The following is a 20,085-nucleotide window of genomic DNA, read 5'->3' as shown; positions in this document are numbered from 1 at the left end:
TATTTTCTCTCCCCTGTCCAGCTGAGGAGGGAGGAATGATAGAACAGCTTTGGGCACCTGGCATCCAGCCAGGGTCAACCCACCACACCATGTCTCTGGTCTCCTCCTTTTGGATGCTTGATGGCTGTCATTGTGGATTTTTCGTTAAGTGAAAATAACAACTTCAGTAGAAATAACAGTTTTCAAATCCACTTCTAAATAGACACTTATGAATAGCAACTTTGTCCAGCTGCTCATAGATTGCATTAATCCCCTTGCACTGCTTGTAATGGGTTTGTGGGATATCTTTAGCAGCTGGAAAGAAGTCTGTCTTAACAACGCTTGTCAGCATCACCTTTTATAGTTCCTACAGCATATCATCTACTGCTTGCTGCTGAAGTGCTGAGCTACTCTAGCTTGGATGCATGTGACTTATGAGTCTTGCATACATTTATCCTATGCATAAGCACTGCAATTACCTCATGCTTATGTGTCACAAGCATGGGCATGAACCTGCTGTGTAATACAGAATGCTCATGTAATGGAGGAATGCTTGGTGGAGCGATGTAATTTAAGTGTGGTGCAAACAGGACGAGTGTTTGTCAAGCATGAGCTGTATGTTCTGAAACTAGTACAAATAAATGGTCATCTTTTGGATGGACAGATGTCTAGCGCTTTGATCTGTCAAATGCTAGATGACAAGAGTATCAATTACTAAACAGAAAGCTGTTAAATCTTTTTGTTTTTAAATTTGGGTTTAGAAGATTGAGCTGTATGTTCTAATGCTGTTAAGACTAATTTACATCAACACAGGGACAATAGTTTCTGGTTTTAAAAGTCAGATTACTAGTTTTATTACTACTTTTAAAGATACTTATGCACTTTGGCAATGTTTGTGGGTTTGAACTATTCTGCAGAAGCAGCTGAGGCTTGAGTGGTATAAATGACATTAGTAGTGAGTAGGATTAAAGGATATTAAAACAAGCCAAGGAATGACTTGTTCCCTTTGTTTTCTTTTTTTTATTATTTTTAATATCTCATATGCATGAAGTGACGAGTTTCCTCTTGTTTAGACAGATTTAGGAATGACATTTCCTGGTTTCATCTCCTGGGGGAAAAATACCTCTAGAAGGAGGCTACCTTGGGGTGGCATTAAAAACTGCTTAGAGAAATAGCAGTTGTAAATGTGTGGTGGAGCTGTCCCTTTGAGGGACTGGATCTTTTGAAATGCTTTCCAGATCTATTTTCCGAGTTTCAATATGAATTGAACTTCTTTCAGAACAAAAACTTCCCCACTATCTAGTCCTGTCCCCAGAAATAAGTCGATCCATTATTTCTGGTGGTGTTCTACTATCGGTAATTCTGAACTGGTAGTTTGCCTGGCAGTGGTGGTAGTTTATTTATGTTTTATTGCTGTTTTCCATTTTGTATCTCAAAACGTTGCCTCCTTTGAGAAGAATCAGTTTATCAATAAGTGGGTATAGCAGTGCTTGTGTACAATGGGCAGTTATTCTCATTTCATACATCCACTGAACAAAAGTGGAGAAAACCTGTGGGAAATAATGAAACCTTTGAAATTCACCAAGGGTTATTATGAAATATGACCTCAAAATTTCTTGTAATTATACCAGGAGAAGTTGCAGTCTCTTACTTAATATATAGTCAGCATTTTGAGAGGTAGAATTAATTAAACTATTAAGGTTTGTGGCCAATGTCTTATCGATAGTTACACATACTAGTGATCTGTGAAATGGTTTTAACTCTCTGAACAATTGCACAAATTGCTCAAAAATCTGATTTAAAATGTTGATTTTGCTGTTTTGCTTATACAATAACAATACTAGCTCTTTGAGCTTTTTTTTTTCCTTTCTGTACAGGCATGCTTATAGGTTCAAAGATTTATTTCTTCTTTAATTTCTTCAAATTTACAGACTAGAGTCTCCCTGACATTCAGAAGGTTGCCTGTTGCTGATCCGTATGGAGAGGGAACCATATTGAACTGTGGAGCAAGACCATTTTGTGCATAATTCTCCTTTCTGGCCTGTTGCATTTGTCTTCTCACTAGAACAGGATTATACCCCCAGGATGTTGATAAATATTGATAAGGATCAGTTGCAGTCTGAGCAGTTACTTCTATTATGCATGAACTATTGTGTTTGAATAAGAAGGAATTTTTATTGACACGGGTATGATGTGTTGGGCTCTCTAATTATCGTACTGTTGTTAAAGTGGTTATCCCTTCGTCTTGACTTAGGGTGGAAGAACTGGCAAGGCTTGGGAGGTCCTTTGCCTCCTATCTCATTTGGATTCTTGCCAATGTCACCGAACCAATTTTTTAATGTGTGCTTATTAGACTACAATTTTTCGTATCGTTTTTCTTTTCCACTAAAGCTCAGCTCAGAGTTTGTCAGAAGGACTAAGTATGTTCTTGCGATGCTGGTGAGTGTTTTGAAGAACATCATTAGTCACTTCAGCTCTGTGTGTTTAGGCTTGCCTACAGGAGGCATGGTGACTAAGGGAGATGGTGTAGCCTTTCTAGGTCAAAGTCAAATTGGGCTGCTTCTGTCATTCTGCAGAAGTTTTGCAGCCCTCCCTCTGAAGATCTTCATCTGCAGTTCTGAAGCCCTCGCTGCCCTTGCTAACCACAAATAAGCACAAAGTTTTTGATTCAGTGGTATAGCTTTCAGATGTGTGCTGTCTTCCTTCCCACTGCTGAGCTCCTGTGCTGGGCAGTCTCTTGCATGATTACCTTTTCTTTGAAAAAGAAAAACAGTTCAGGCTGGCTAGTGCTGCTGAATTGGAGATAACTGCTGTGTGCAAGCAATGCTTAGGTGTTTCTAACTGTTTCCTTCTTGTGCTTCTCTGCTCTCACAGGTTGGCTATCCTTTACTGGTAGCTTCCATGGTAGTCTCTCTCATGGTCTGCAGTCCATTACTTAAAACCTTCTGAAAGCAAGTAAAAATCAATTTTGTTTGCTCGATTCCTTTGTTTTTCCCTTTCCCTGTCACAATGAGATTTGGACTAACTGTGTGATAGCAAAAAGCTTGAGTCAGTCCGGGCTTTGGATCCTGCTTGCTGCTTAAACACATTTACTCAAGCTCTTTGTTCCTTGCGCAGACAGTTGCTGATGGTTTTCAGTCGCTCTTTTGTTTCTCACCTTGGTTAAACCTGCCCAGGCACCCTGTGGGTTAGTGGCTCCCAGTGGCCAGGGCACCAGGAGTGGCAGGGGCACTCTGGGGCTTGCAGCCGGTGGGGGGGGGTAGCCCCAGCCCGAGGCATTGGGCACCTCCCTGGGGATGAGGACAAGCTGAGGCCAGGCCAGGACATCAGCCCGCGGGCAGGTGAGGGGGCAGGATCAGGCCCGTAGAGGGGAACTGTAGTCAGACAGGGCTGTAGGGACGGGCCAAGGCCAGGCTAGGGTATGGGCCCGTGGGTGGGCCTGGCTCGGTGAAGCCCGTGGCTGGGCAGGGCGGTGGGGAGCTGGAGGGCGGCCCTGCTGGGTGTCACTGGGGCAGGGGCTGACGGCCCCGGGGGCTGGCGTGGCGGCCTGGGCTGTGGGCAGGGAGGGGGGAGCCCTGGGGGGGCTGTTAAGGCCTGTCAGGGTCCTGACAAAACCTATACAAGGTCTTCGCTGTAAAATTAAAATACCTAATAGAGCAGTTTAAAATGCCTATTTAAATACGAGGCGTTTTTTTTTTTAAAGAAAAAACATAGCGGAAGCACTGGTGGTGGTCAGATGAGTAGAAGGCTGGACTGAGGATATTTGCTAGCACAGAAAGATCATGAACATACTGGCAATCATTTTTGACATCGTAAAACTTGACTTTTAAAAAATTTAACTAGCTATTTCTTTGACATGCTTCTGGTAAATTTCTTTTCTATAACAGTAAGAGGTGCTGTACAATTTTAATATTTGTACTCTTGTACCCCTGCTGATGCTTTCAATGTACTATTTTCTTTTTTGGTCAGATTGAATGTCATGGAGATAACAGCTTGTCATCGCTTGTTTGCAGATATCTTCTTGGAGAATTGTAGTCTACATTTAAACCTTGGCTGAGAAAAGAGGATTACTTCCACTATTCCCTTCTCCATCTATGTCTTTTCTTTCTCCTTTATGCTAAATAACAATTAGTACGTGAAGAACTTTGTTCATGTAATTGATGTGCCAAAGATCGTATGGTTTACAGCAGCAACAAAAAGTCTGAAAGTTTTTGCACGCTATTTTTATTTTGTGGCATAAGACAACCTGGTTTTTGCTCTTGGCCATACATAAATAAATGAAGTTAGTAGTGCTATATATTTACCTTATTATGGCTGCTATGTAAATCAAATGGGTTTTGTGAGAGTATTTTCTCTGATATACCACAACCACCTGTTCCATTTGGGAGAAACTTGCTTGCTGATTTACATTATTTAAGGTAGAAGGTAGACAAAAAGTGAGATAATTCTAATATTGCTGTTCTAATATTGCTCTGAAACTAGATTAATCTCAGACTTATTGGGAAGAATGCAATGGGAATGTGGCAAAATCACTTCTTTAAACCCAGCAGTTTTCTGGCTATCAGGCAGTGACCAACTGATGGACGTGTTGTGTATTGAACTTAGTATGATATAACTGACCTGTAGCTGTTATGTTCTATACTTTTGTATCTTTGTCAGATAACTGACAATGCCCTTAATAGACCTGAATTTAACAGTTGCATGTTGATTGCTTTGCTGCAAAAGTAGAAAATCAAGGATGGTAGAGAGGTGGTAATATAGTGGTTTTGGGGGTTTGTATTTCTCATATCAAAATACGCATACAGTTTTATTAAGGAACTAGTTACATGCAGCGTACAGTGGTACTAAACTCTTACATCATCAGCTCAAGGTAATCTGTTTCTCAGATTACTCTTAGTTTGGGCTATCTCTGTAGCTCAGATGAGTAAAGGCATACATTTGTTGGTTAATTGCCATAGGGTTTTTCCAGGTTGTTAACATTTCAGCTGCATGGATGCATGTCTCTTCTTGCATTTGGTTTGAAAGCTGTGAGAAAGATCTTTCTTCTGCAGTATTGAACAGTATCTAGGTCATTGAATGAAGACCAGAGAGCCCCTTAAAACACAAGTGAAATGTAATATATTTGAGCATAAATAAAATAATTTGAAGTGAGGGGTTTATGACTGTGTATTTGGAGCTGGTTTCCAGTTCCATGCATTTCACTAAGGTATGGATACTTAGCTTCCATTAATGCTTTGAAGTGCCAGGTTTTCATCACTGGGATGCAAATTAGATACACCTTAGAGTAGTGTTAGAAAAGAAACCGGATAGGAAGGAGGAAGTACTGTCTTAGAAAACAACGAGCCACGTGCAAAGGAGGATATGGTTATAACAGGGTGGGGGAGGAGAACGCAAGTGTGCATCATAAGTAAATTTATCTCTATTGAACTGGTTGATACTGGGATTCTGTGCATTTTAGGGGTAGACGAAAATAAATGTTTTATTTACTAGGGGAAGTCGCAAACATCATGTAATGGTTACTTCTCTTAAGTTAGTGTAACTCCACTAATTTTATTCAAGTATGCAGTGAGAAAGACTTTTAAAAACTTAGTTAACAAAGCTGTCTGAATGAAATCACTCTACTGTTTTAACCTTTGATGTCAAACTGAACAGTGCTGAAAGTTATTTCTTTCATTATCTGTTAATAAACTGTACTTTGGCCTTAGTTTAATTTTATGTCACAAGAAACAAATAATAATAGTTTTTGCTGCATAAGATCTATGGAATTAAATTTTAAAGCCAGAAACCTGAATATTTAAAAGTTACACATTTTTACAGATCATAACTGGGAAATTAAATTTTTATTGGGAAGACAGTGTTTTCTTTTTCCTAAATAAGCTGTTCAAGCATTGGCAGCATCCACTGCTATTTCAGTGTTAACACAATAGTATTTACAAAAGAGTAAGGCAGGAGCATGACTATCATGCTTTATCTTCTGCATACAAAGTGAAGCTTGATATTTTTAAGAGTGAGACATGCTGAAGGAATTAATTCATCATAAACAAAACATCTGTCTCCCCAGCAATTTTTTGCTGGGTTTGGAATGAGTCATGGGTTTGGGAACTGTGCTGGTCTCAGCGCAATGAGATCACCAGAAGACTTAAGGATTTTCACTGTGTTTTCCAAAAAGAAAAACTATATTGTGAAGTCAGTAAAACTTACCTTCTTTTTACGCTTGCACATGGCCATCTGCTTTTGAGCCTTTATGATACTAAGAACTCTTTTCCGGGAGAGCAGTTTCCTTTTCTTCCCCATTAAATGGATTGAAGGGACTTGAGAAAAAATTTCTGTACTAGTAAAAGTAAGAATCTGAATGCAGTGAGAGGGAATGAAGAGTATGGCAAGAGTGGTGACGAACAGCATGCTGTTGCCAGTTCAGTTTTGGCCTAAATTTGTATATGGGTGAATACCATCATTGAGGGAAAAACTTTGAGTGACTGGCAAAAAGTAGTACAGAAATGTTTCAAAGAAAATCAGATTTTAAACACAAACTACTTGAAAAGCTGTATTCTGGCACTAGTAGATGGAAAACGGTTGAAAAATGAAGCTGTTCTCTTCTGCACTTGATTTTTCTGAGGGTTTATTTGTGAAATATTAGTTTATTTATCTAGTTGAGTTATGGGGGTTTTTTACAAGAAGAAATCAACTTGACTCTTTCAATACATCAGTCCATTCTTTCTAATTTTTGTAGGAGATATACTGGGTTTTGAAATACTGTCTAGCAAGGATCTTGTACAACTGTATTATCCGGATTTGGTGCTGTAGTTTATAAGGTGAGAACAGCAACTATTTTGTTGGCAGAAATGTACACAGTTGGGTTAACATAATCACCTCATGCTTGAGCTTTCCTTTCTGACACTTTCTAAAATCTCTAGATTTGATTTATATGGGAACTGATCCAATCTCAGTGCCTTAAAAGAATCTAGTTTGTTTTATACCTCAGCTCCTGGATCCCATGAGCTTCCTGAGATCTTTTGTTACCATGGTGGTCAGTGGCCCTGTCTCTGGGTCTTTTGCGTGTGTTCCTGCAGTCAGATTCTCTATCTGGCAGTCTCATTAAGCAGTGGGATTCTGTACTGCAGTTATTAGTCATAGGCCCTCCCATGATCTTACTTCCTCTTTAGGGTCTGATTTTCTGTGGGAGTTTTAATTTTCAAAGTTTCTTTTATTTACATTAATATGTCTTAGAGACAGCTGCACATAAATTGAGGAAGGAGGCTTATCCTAAGACTCTTAAAGCATGAACAAATTACTTTTGTACTTGGCAAGACCATTAGGGCACAAGAGTCTATCACCGAACTGCTTCCCATGTCTTTGAGTCAACCCCTTGTCTGGCCAGCCCCTGGCATAGCTGTAGTCCAGGTTGGTAAAACCCAAACCTGGATTTCACCGCACCCTAGCCAGGCTCCATAATATGACCTTGTGAAGCACCTTCAGTGCTTCTGCGTGGAGGCTTGGCTTCCACTAGCACCCACATTTCTGCAGTGAAAGAAACAAGCAGTTCAGCTCCTGAAGCAATAGCTTGGTTTTATTTAGACACTGCAGGATTAAAAAATAAAATAATTCTTAGGCTCTGAAAGGCATTTTATGATTTCAGTTCAGTGTTGGAGAAGGAACAGCTTTTCTCCAGGTATCCTTTCAGTTATCAGAAATCTAGGCAGGGACGGTGCTGCTACCTTCCACAACCCCATTTCATATCCATTGCCAGAGAAGAATGAAGTGTCTGTCCTTCCTGGCTGGGCTGGGATCTTTTGCAACTTGTGTGTTTTGCTCAAGTCCTTAGGAGGAGCCTTCTTCTCCTGGCTCTGAGCGTACCTGATTGCACTCGGATAGGAGAGTTGTACCTCTTCGCATTGTCTCAGCCTAGGGGTCAGGTAGAAGGAGAAGAAAAAAATGACTTTTATATTCTTATACTTGGATGGAAAGCAATTGTGATTGTTCACGCTAATAAGGCAAAATCAGGTTCCTGTGAGGTGTCTTGCCAGAATAGCTGCTGAGACTAGTGTGTTCTAGTTATGTAGGATATACTGCAGTAATAGCATTGTATAATATTTTTGTATATTCCTATATGCAGCAGGTTCTGATTTAGTGCAGAAATTGCACTGCAATCTAACAGAGCCTAACTTCCAACCTGCCTTTTTGCTATGTCTCTGTTTTTAAACCAACAAATAATAGAGTCAGTGTACCAAGAAATTTGCTTCTATCCTGAGACACGTTTGTTCTTATTGAGGAGAAGGCCCATATGAACTCCTCTGTTTTACCAGTTTTTATTCAGTTTGGTTCTTTGTTGTTAAGTTTTGATTTTGAAAAATTTTATCTAGATTGGCTCCATGCCATGTCTTCAGTCAGCCAATTTCACTCAGTATTTGGTGAAAGCTCCTGACATTTCAGGTTCTGTCTTTAAACCGCAATTTCATCATCCTTGTAAACTAATACTGCTGGTGCCTAAGGCAGCCCTAATCTTACCCCTGCTCTTCCTTCCCATGTGCTGACACACAGCTGCGTAGTGAGCAGAGTCAGGGAGTTGATCTGAGTAAAACCAAAACTAATCACTATTTTTCTTCTTTTAAACTGGATTAAACCTGGATTAATTCTCCTGTCTAGTTCAGTGTGCTACCACATAAGCACTGTGCTGCCATAAAGAAGAAAAGTGCACAGGGAAATCAATCATTTCTGCCAACACAAATGCATGAGGTAGACATAAATGAAATGTGAAACAACACAAACTGCTGAAAGAAACTGTCCATGCTCTGAACTGCAGTCCTTCAAACCAGTTTCCCTTTCCCTGGGGAATGTCAGCTGCTCCTTCTCACCAAGATTCTTTAACTTCTTTTTTTGAAATGATTTTTCTTTGCTAAAATATTGGACAAACAATGGAACAAATGGAAAGAGAGCTCAAACCCCAAAACACCACCAACTTAAATTGATTTGTTTCTGTGATAAAGTATTAGGCCATATGAATAAGTTGGAACTGACAAATGTATCTCAGTGATGCCTTTGATACTGTCTCATGTGACATTAGTCATGAGTGAACTAAGGAAATCAAGTTTACATGGAAGTAGCGCAAGATGTAGGAACACAAAAATGATTGTAGAATTGTATTCAAAGGATTTGGCATCTTTCTGGTTCTAACTGGAGGAGTGAAGGGAGGCTGTGTTGGGTCTCAAACAATTTTAAGTGGCTAAAGTGATGGCACACAGTACGTACGTTCTGACTTTTGGTGGGTGTCAGTCTAGAGGCCTGCAAGTGTTGAGAGACAGGATTGGAATTTAAAATGATCTTACAGTGTTGGAGAAATGGCCTGAAAGTAGTAAGTACAAAAATCCCCTGTTAAGTGGGAATAATTAGTTACTCAGATGTCAGATGTCTTTTTTTCAGAAAAATATTGAAGAACATGGTAGATGTTGAACTGAAGCTCTTATCTTTTGCTGACCAGTTGGAAAAGAACCATGTATGGCAGTAGCTGTATAAGCAGGAGTGTTCACTGTAAGGTTTATAAAGTATCAGAGAATCATAGAATATCCTGAGTTGGAAGGGACCTATAAGGATCATTGAGTCCAACTCCCTGCTCCCCACAGGACTACCTAAGACTAAACCATATGACTAAGAGCGTTGTCCAGATGCTTCTTGAACTCTGACAGGCTTGGTGCCATGACCACTTCCCTGGTGAGTCTGTTCCAGTAAGTGACCAAGTAGTTCTTCCAGTTGACTCTGGTGCCATAAATGAAGCTGTGAGTCCAGATTTGAGGATTGCATTTCAAAAAAGATGTAGGGCAACGGGAAAGAGTCTAGAGAGGTGAGGTGTCTGCAACAAGAAATCTGTGAGGAATGACAGAAGAAACTATAATAGTTCAACCTGCAAATGAAAGTCTAAGGGTGGATGTAATAACTGGTCTTATAATCTAAACATATCTGAAAGGTTATAAGAATTAAGTTGACTTCTTAAGACTATCATTTTTCAACGTTGCTATGCGGGTGTAGTAGTTCTTACTGCTATGAATGACCCAGCGTCCTGAAGTAATAAATACAACTTTCCAGAAATGCAAATGAGTTCTCTCTGGGGCTTTGTTATAACATCTGGCAGTTCCTAAGTTTCTTTGTGAATCTCTTTGTGAGATTCAAAATGTTCCTGTCTCAGATTACTCCAGCGGCAGTCTGCCCAAGCACTTCTGGGTTGCCTTTTGGTAAGCAGTTTCATTGTTTGGATGGTGCTGCTTAATGTGGCATTGTCTGTCCTTATTTTCAAATTCATATGTTCTCAAACAATAACAACTTTCAGATTTTGGGACTCTTCTAACGAGAACCTCTCTGAGTGGGTCCCTAGCTGTTGCTCTCCACTCGGAGAGGCCCTGACAAGGCTGTACCACCTTCTACTGAGATGCCTTTGCCTCCCTGAGGCCTCTCCCAGAAGCACCCCCAGCTGTGCATATGGGGTGCAGGGGAAAGCATATTTAGGGAACACAGCTGCTCTTGGCTGTTAAGAAAATGCTTAGAGAATGAATGTTCACAATGTCCACTGATTCTTGCATTATTATTTTATTAACTGCTTAGGAGTATAGTCTTGATCCAAAATGCTAAGAGAACATGAGCAGCAATTCATTTTAATTTGCTGCAGTTCTTGAATGCGTGATTGTTGCATGCCTGTTTAGTGTGTTAACTGTGTGCAGCCGTTGATACACAGAATTGCAGTACAGAAATGTTTTGTGTCTTATATTTGAGTTGGATTTTTCCAGCTTGCAGTACTGTAGGTTCACTTCAGAATTAGCATCCTCTTGTGAGCAAAGTTTAGCTGGGACCCACCATACTGTTTATTAGGACATTAGCTGCTAGATCTGGAATTGCTGTTTTCTTGTCAGAACAAGAAAAAATTGTTTTACCTAGAATATACAGTAACCCATCTATCAGTGTGCCGTCTTTGCCACCTCCTACTTAATTTTCTGTACCTCTCGGGGAGAGTTTGGGGACACAGAGTCTCAAAAGAACCAAGTGATGTTGCATCTTCTGCTTTTGCTACCAGCTGGCTTGAGGAAGTAAGGGTAATGGTTACCATGATGCTGTATGTATGTGTCTCACTCTCTCAGTAGTATAGGCCTTTACTAGCGCAGAGTGCAGGAATGAAAACAGCTGCTGTCTTCCACATGACAGTGGGACTGGTTCTCATTTACCCACTTACGGGATTTCTGTGATGTCCCTGATAATCTGTCATTGTAAGTAGATGTTTGGGGTTTTTTGGGGTGGTAGAGGAGATAAACAAAACTTCTAGGTGAACTTTGTTCATTTTTTAAAAGGGTTGTGTTATGGTCTGCCAGATTGAGGTACTGGATGATAAAAACTCAAAGGTACCTTTCTGTTCTGCATCCCTTTTTTATTGCTTCTTTATAAATACATATTCCATTCAGAGCTCTTGATGCATTTGATCTGTTTAGATCCATAGGTCCATATAACTTGCACAGAACTCAAATCACCTTCCTTTGGGATGAAAGGCTGTAGGAATTGCTCAGGGCCTCAGACTGCCTGCCTCAGGTGAAGAAACATGTCAAACATCAGTATTCAGGCACTTACTGCTTCTGTCCGACTTCAACATATTACTGCTGGGCACTTTGCCTTTCTCCTTTTATTTTTTTTCTTTTGAATAAAAACATCACATGTTCTCAGGCCACAGAGTATGATACCCAGTATATTCTTTGCCATTCCTTTTCCTTATTCTAGGAGTTTTTGAGATTCATAGATCATTCAAACCAGACTGCTTTAAGGGATCAGTAAACAATTCTGAACACTATGAAATCCTTGTAGCCAAACAATAGCTTAGTTAAAAACAAACTTAAGGCAGCTTGTATTTCTAATTTACAGTACATTCTGCCAAACGTTGGTCTTGGATTAGGTGGGCTACAATATAAAGCCTTGTAGGCTCCACTTAAAAGAATGAAAAAAGTCACTTCACCGCAAGAAAGACTCAAGGTTTAGATTTAGGAGCCACTGCTCTCCAAAGTATGCTTATGTCCAGCTCAGCTTTATTGGGCAGACAGTTTACTTTGTAGTTATATATGTAAGTAAAAACACATTTCTTGTTTCTATTTTAAATTGCCACAAATACAGTTACAATTTAATAGTTTTCATATTTTAGAATTAATGTTTTATTCAAATGAACCAGTCATCACTGAAATCTTATTTGAAAAAATGAATTGGAAATGTGACTGTCTACAGATAACTCTGGAGAGTGATTTTTTTTTTTTTTTTTTTTTTTTTTTTTTCCCCCCAGTAAATACTTTTAAAAGTTGTGAACTCATGTTAGTAGGATGTAGTAGAATTTTTCTGGCCTATGCAGTGGCTGCTGCTATTGTCCTAAGTTAAATAAAAATCTATCAAGCAAAGTTAGATTTGGAAACAGAAGGATGACAGAAGATACTCTGATCTTCTTGTTATGTTCAAGCCTTTTAAAGATTTTTACCTCGACTGTTTTAGAGTAAGGTTGATCTACTGGCTTAATTCTTGTTTGCAGAGCTAATTAAACTTGGTGTTATTCCTTTAGGATAGAGTTAAGCTGAATAAATCTATTGCAAATGAACTTTAGAAATTTTATGTTCTCCTATTTGTTTTTTTTTAAGGATTTATGAATTATTTGCCTTAGTTTAGCAATGATTTTGTGCTTCTCCAAAGTCGTGCTAGCTATTTGAGATGACAACACAATTTTTATGAACAGTAAAGATCAAATATGTAGTCTCAACACTTCCAGCAAGTAAATACCAGACAATGATCACAATAGCAGAAGCTGGGCTTTTAATAATGGTATCTTGCAATGATTTCCTAAAGTAGATGTTCTCTGTCAGGGTGGTGGCTTCATTAAAAGCAGATTTGAGTGCTTGCTAGAGCTACCAGTGCAGCTCAACAATAGTTGGTTGCTCAGATGATTTCACGCTGCAGGCAGCATTTCAGTGGTCAGCCTGTCCTGTGAGCCCATCCCTGTTTGTGATTAAACTAAAGATCCTTGAAAACTGCAAGACTTAACATACTGAACATTTTTTCTTTTTTTTGGGAAACATCACTTGCTCTTCCTTCTCTTGCATCTTAGTTCATTTCTCCTAGCTAATTTACTACTATTTAAATTCTGCATGCTGAGGATTAGTTTCTCCAGTTCTTTCTGTATAACAATACCTCAACAAAGATACTGTAAATCTCCTTTTTCCCACTTAACTTGCATAGTCCTATAAAACATCTGGATGTAAAAATAAGTTAGCTGCTTGCTTGCTGTCTGTCTGCCTGAGAACAGTCTGAGATTCTGGCTGACCAGAAAATGGTCAAAGTTTTTTTGTTACTGAACGTGTGGGATCTGTGAAGGTATCGGCTTAAGTATCTTGGTTTTATTTAATTTTTTTTTTAGAAATTACCTTTAATTGCTGTCACCTCACACACTTATAGATGGTCAGCAGTTCCCTAGGAGGAGTTTTTAGTGATGGAAATATCATGGAGAAGAATTGCAGTAGAGAAAGATTTGAGGAGATGCAAATGGGGAAGTGTATTGCAGCCACTAAATCAAATCCACATGGGAATCTTCCCTCTCAGGCGTTTCTGTTGGGCGCTGGGGGCACAGTGTAAATGCTGACATCCTCTTCCATAATGCTGTAATGGCTGGAGTGAAAAACCGCGGGAGGAAAATGGAATTTTCTTTGTTCAGCCAAAAGTGTCATTATAATAATTTGAGCAGAATTAAATATGTGGAACAAAAAGTGTGTGAGGCAGGAAATGCAGGCTGTCTTTAAAGACTCTTAGGTTTATTGAGACGTTTTAATCCCTCTTGCCTCAGAGGGGTAAATGTTGGGAACAGTAATGCACTGTCTCGGAGTGCTCAGAGTTCCTCCAATAAAAGTTTCTTCTTTAAGGCATTTTGTATTCGAGCATGGGGGAAACGGTTTGCATTCTGGTGTGTGAGTCCACATGGGCCATGAATGGAAACTGCTGATGGTTTGAATTCATCTGGGAACGTGTGCCAAGAACAAACATTACTGTGTGAAGAAATCTGCATGTACTACATGAAGTTGTGCATGTACAGCCAGCATCTTTTTTTTGGTGTTTTTTTATGAGGTGTTTTTGTTGGAGAATGGGAAAATGGACTTATTCATGTTCCTTGAGCAAGTCTTCCATTTTTATTTTTTTTTTTTAGTAAAGCTAACAAAAAGATTACATTATGTCTGCTTTTAAAAAAGAGGAACACTGGAATGTTTTACTTGAGCACAGGTCTTTTGCATAGATCCACCAGTAAATATGGAGAAGGTTGCTTATTTAAATCCAGCTGGTGATTTTTTTGACCTATGAAAAACAACTTCATCCAAACTATACTGACAGCTCAATCTTAAAAGCCTGTTTGCACACAGGCACAGTTAGTTGTTTTCTTTTTTAAATAAGTAGGCTTTTGTGGTTCGTGCTAGTGTCAGTTTCCACATTAGATTCAGCAGGCATGTCAAGTATACTGCATTAGATTAATTGCTTAATTCTGGCATCTGAGGCTGTTGTAAACCCAAGTATTGGGAATAGAAGGATCACAGCTTCCCAGGCAGTGAGCACATGCTTTAGTTGGAGGTTCCAGTTACAACATTTGGTATCTACTGCATCTGTCTACAGCTCCTGCTGGATGAATATAAAAGCAGCTCAATCATAAAGCAAATAACAGCATGCAGCAATAAACTGCAATATTTGATTGTTCTATGTCATGTCTTCCGTGTCTCTACTGAAACGGCAGATTTAATACGTCTTGGGATACCGTTTTGAGCTGGACTTTAAATAAAGTTGGATTTGTATGATGATTGTGCATAAAAGTACTTGCATTAAGAGATAGAGATGTGTATATACATCGAGAGGTATGTTAATCACATCTCCTAGGTTTTGCATTTATTTTGGGTTATTGCGTATGTGGCAGTCATTCTAGTTTCGTGCTGTAAGTGGCAGCGCACATATGAAGCAAAATGATTTGGGAAATCTATGAAACAGGATTTGGATAGCATCTCTTGTTTGTTTGGCTTGCCCTCTTGTTCAGCAGTCTTATCAAATGCAACTATATACAGTGAGACCTATTGCTTGTAATATCCTTAAAGTAAATCTTGAAGTACTATATGAAAGTTTTGAAGCTATAAACCAGTAACATTTTCTGCTACAATCAACTGTAGGTAAGGAAAACTTACATCCTCTCTTAATCCAGGAAGCTTTTACATCACTGAGTATATCTTAGAAATCACACTTTATTTTGCCATGTGTGAACCTCAAGAAAACATCTGAGAACATCTATTCAACGACTCAGTTGCAGAATTAACAGCATCAGATCATTGCAAGCTGGAGAACACTTTTTCAGTTGGATGTAACTTGAGTATATTTTTACATGACAGCATTTGTGTGTGTTTTCCCAATAAGCTATTTATTGAAAATTCTTTAAGCATGCAAAGGTCTGAGACTGAAGTTGTTTTTGCAAAGATTATCAGTCTCTATCTCAGTCAGAAGGAGATCTGTGTGATTAAACCCATAGTCATTGACGATGGCCTTGAATTAAAAAAAAAAAACAAAACAAACCCCAAAACAACCAACCAACCAAAAAACCCAACCAACCAAAAAACCAAACCAAAAACTAGTTATAATGTGCCAACAGCTTACATGCTGGTATAAGATATGCTGCAAATATTTTCATAACATAGAAGAGGAGAAAATTGTGGTATAATGAATGTGAAAACAACCTTTTCTAAGTAAGTAGCAGGTAAATTTATTGTTTTGATTCTGTTTTTGTGTTGATATATTTGTTGTTAAAGGATAGGTAACTTACATGGTAGGAGTTATGTAATCATATCTTTTCAGGAGCTGTGTGTTCTTTCTTCCTTTGAAATTGGACTGGATTTTTCTTTTGATGGGGTCCTTTTTTTAAATGCAATTGATTTTTGGAAAGGTGCGTGTAAAATGTCTTAATGCTAAAACTCTTGCATACCTCTTTATTGGTTAACTGAAGTATACTGTTACAGATTATTTTGGCAGCGGATTCTGTTTTTATTTCAAAATAGGTAGGTGGTGAATTTGATTTGGCCTAAGTTGTGCTTGCTCATGCCTCCATGTATGCAGCTCTTTATTTTTTGCCGTTTTCCTGCCCTTTTCCCTCTCCTCTCTCTCTGTCTCTCTCCAAGATCAGGAAATATCATAAATAAGTGCCAACAAAATGTTGAAACTGCAAGTGTTAAGACAATTCCTTTACTGATAGTACTCACACTAAATAATGGATCCATGACTCTTTTGGCTTCATAATCCAATTTGACTGGAATTTATCTATGTTTTCTAATAGTTAAATTGTGGCAGATATCAAGTGATCCCACAGACAGAATTTCTGGCTTCAGTAGCTGAGACCTGAAGATGATCTTATACTAAGAAAGCTAGGAGTTCAAAAAAGATCTGTGGGCTTGAAAGTCTAAATAATACAGAGATGTGGAATTTAATCTATGTCTATTGGAGCATCATTGTATTTGAACAATGAAAAGGGTCATTCAGCAGTCTCTACCAGTGGGACCTATGTACAGATTTCAGTGCAGAACTAATTGGAGTTATAATTGTGGTGGTGTCTACATAAAGAGCCTGTTAATGTCCCCTCTGTAACTGAGTTGTCCCTCCTTCAGTTAGGTTCCTCTGTAAGCTGTGGCCGGACGGACCTTTCCTTTGCAGGACATGCCTGAATAAGCAGCTTCCCTCCATCTCCCTCCCTGTTCTCTACAATTTTTTTTTTCTCTCCAAATGTCTCTCCTAAGTTGACTGTGCTGTTTTCTTATGACATGCATTGAGGAACTGACCTCAGTCAAAATTATTTAGCAGAAAAGAGGTGTGGTTTTGTCTGCATTAACCCCAATGGTTTCTCCGACACTGTTTTCTGTGCAATTGCCTAGTTGCTAATTACTGAGGGGATGAGGTGCTAAAGCTGCAAAAGGTGCAGGAGCTGCTTCATCAAGTACTGTCACCAAGAGCGGTGCTCCTGAAGGAGCAGTCTTACCGAGTCTGAAGCTTTCTGTATTTTCTGTGAACACAACTTGTTGTCTGCCAGCACAACCACAGTGTTCCTTCCCTGTGCCCTTGCAATGCTTTCCCTCTCTATGTGGATGTCCTGGTTTCAGCTGGGATGGAGTTAATTTTCTTTCTAGTAGTTGGTATAGTGCTATGTTTTGGGTTCAGTATGCGAAGAATGTTGATAACACTGATTTTTTTTCAGCTGTTGCTAAGTAGTGTTTAGTCTAAAGTCAAGGATTTTTCAGCTTCGCATGCCCAGCCAGCAAGAAGGCTGGAGGGACACAAGAAGTTGGGAGGGGACACAGCCAGGGCAGCTGACCCAAACTGGCCAAAGGGGTATTCCATACCATGTGATGTCATGCCCAGTATATAAACTGGGGGGAGTTGGCCTGGGGGGATGGCTGCTCGGGAACTAACTGGGCATCAGTTGGCGGTGGCCAATTGCATTGTGTGTCACTTGTTTTGTATATTCCAATTCTTTTACTATTGTCATTTTATTATTGTTGTTATTATCATTATTAATTTCTTCCTTTCTGTTCTGTTAAACTGTTCTTATCTGAACCCATGAGTTTTACTTTTTTTCCCGATTCTCTCCCCCATCCCACTGGGTGGGGGGGAAATGAGTGAGCAGCTGCATGGTGCTTAGTTGCTGGCTGGGGTTAAACCACGACAGTGGGACAGATGAGTTTCCCTCCAGTTACCAGAGAGGGAATTAATGAAGCTTTTATGCAGCATGAAGTTACGAGGTGTCTATCTGAGAAGATTTTGCATCATCCTGAAGTGCTAGTGTGGACAGCTTCTGCCCAAAATAAGTTGAGCTAGTTTAAGAGAATTGAAGAAGCGTGGAAAACAACTTCTGTGAAGACTCTTAGAGACTTTGAAAATTCTGCCTCTAAGTGTGTGAAATTATCTTCTAAATTCTTTATATCACTAAAACCTTTATTTGAAGGTCAGAGCTGGTAAAGCCCATGTGAATTAACTGGACTTTCATGTAACTTAGGGGTTTCTAATTTTTTTTTTTCATTTATGATTTTATTTTTTAGAGAGCGGCAGTCTGCTATATCTGTGATCTACAATGAATGCAAAATCTGCAATCAGCAAAGAAATTTTTGCCCCACATGATGAAAGGATGCTGGGAGCTGTCCAAGTGAAAAGAAGAACAAAAAAAAAGATTCCTTTCCTAGCTACTGGGGGTCAGGGTGAATATTTAACATACATCTGCCTGTCAGGTAAGATTGATTTTTGACATCCAGTTACCTGTTTAGTTTTATCTTTGATTAACTGATTAGCTGTTATCCATACCCATAAGGAGCTGGGTGAGTCGAATATTAATAATGAACCAGAGAATTATGGCGCTTGTATCTTTAATCTAAGGAACCACATGCTTAAGGCTATTAATATTTATACCATATAATAAATGGAACAGGTGGTTTCATTGTTTAAAAAAAAAAAGGTGTTCGCTCACAGCATAGCTGCAGAGTATGAACAAATAGAATATTTGATAACAGTCTTTGCTTATTGAGGTTAAGATTTTTCTTGGAGGGATGAACTTAACATTGTATTTCATTTTAATGCCCTGAAATTTTTTGTTTGAAGCAAATATGTTTGCCGCCTCTTTTCATATTTGCCTGTATATGTTACCGGCTCGTTGGGAACTTAGGCAACTTTCAGCCAGAATATTTTCAGTTCATTGAATGGAACAGTGGTGCTATGTGTCAATCACCTGACTTTTAAAAAGGATGAAGATGGAAATACTTGGATTGAAGCAGAAAAGGATGTATAAAGACACATTATGTGAGAGGTCATGGGGAACAGGGAGAAATTATCTGTGTGTTGATAATGTGTTCAGATGAAATTAATTTGAGTTTCTCCAAGGTTAAACCAACACTCATAAGAGTCTAGATTTCAGGAACAGGGTAGGTACTTGGTGTACGATAGTTGGCTTTATTTTTTTACCCTTTCTAATAAAATTAAAGGTCCAGTTAATGTTTTTAAGTGTATAAATGAAACCCATTGATTGGGTACTTGTGGTTAACTATGGTATTGTAGGTTTTTTGGCTGGCTTTTTTATGCTTTGAATACTTTCTGTTATTGTAGTGAAATTTACCTTAATTTAAGATTACGTCTCAAGGCAGTTGGAAAGCAGTTTGTGATCTTGATTTGCCTGTGGTTTATACCTGTTTTCAGACTTAGAGTGGAATTCAGTTGCCTGGAGGTAGGCATTCAGTGCAGTTTTAGGTTTGCAGCCCATCCTTCAGGTAGCTCTCTAGAAAGGCAGAAATCCTTTGTTGTTTCTATGCCTGCCAACTGAGTGTGTGTGAATATCTTTGGTATTCTAGGGTAATTTAGTCACTTAGGTTTTTAGGCATATCAGTTGCTCCCTTTGAGCATATGCATCTTACTGGAAGTACAACTAGTGGTCAGAGGAAGAAGTGGTCTGTGAATCTCAGAAGACTGCAATTATATTTGGACTGAATGGAAGATAGTGTTTCATGGACTCTTTTTTTTTTTTTCCCCGTTGAAAACTATGTTAACACTTTCAATATATAGGAAGTAAAACCCTGTGACTCTGCTACTGGTATAAGACATTACACACCTGCACACAAAATGTACATTTATTGAATGCTATTGGATGAAGTCTTATATGTATGCATATGTACAAATGCTTATGTTAAAATAGAAGGTGCAGAGTATATGCATACACGTACTGAGGACAGCGAGATAAAACAGAAGACTTCTCATTTCTAGCAATGTTCTGCTTGTCATTTTCCCCATATACAAAGCTGCAAGGAAGGGTTTAAAAATTGATTTACCTAGGCTTTTCCCTAGACTTGTGGTTGGGATACTCTTTTTGGATGTAAGGATTGCAGGTTTCAGTCCTCTCAGGTTGCAGAGGAAACTGAATCTAGGTCTCCCATCTCTTAAAGAAATGTTCAAATCACTAACTTTTTGAAGCAAAGGTCAACTCTTCTTCCTTTGGCAGTCAAATTTTTCAACTGTTAGTCCAATTTCTTTTCTAACTCTCTTACTTTAAAGAACAATCCTGTT

The 20,085-nt window shown here is 39.0% G+C and overlaps 1 protein-coding gene across 1 annotated transcript in view; it reads left to right on the top strand.

Annotated features, from left to right (window-relative positions):
- The first annotated feature begins 3,309 nt into the window (after positions 1–3,309).
- Positions 3,310–20,085, top strand: part of STXBP6 (syntaxin binding protein 6 (amisyn)) — a 92,990-nt gene continuing 76,214 nt past the window's right edge. The window contains exons 1-3 of the mRNA XM_010574234.1: positions 3,310–3,320; positions 9,157–9,158; positions 18,081–18,266. Of these exons, the coding sequence (XP_010572536.1) occupies positions 18,113–18,266 (154 nt within the window). The 5' untranslated portion in view covers positions 3,310–3,320; positions 9,157–9,158; positions 18,081–18,112. The remainder of the gene's footprint in view (positions 3,321–9,156; positions 9,159–18,080; positions 18,267–20,085) is intronic.

This window comes from Haliaeetus leucocephalus, unplaced genomic scaffold (genome assembly GCF_000737465.1).
Source record: "Haliaeetus leucocephalus isolate CR32 unplaced genomic scaffold, Haliaeetus_leucocephalus-4.0 Scaffold417, whole genome shotgun sequence".
NCBI lineage: Eukaryota > Metazoa > Chordata > Aves > Accipitriformes > Accipitridae > Haliaeetus > Haliaeetus leucocephalus.
The sequence above is the reverse complement of the archived record's forward strand: the minus strand, read 5'-3'. Positions and strand labels throughout refer to the sequence as shown.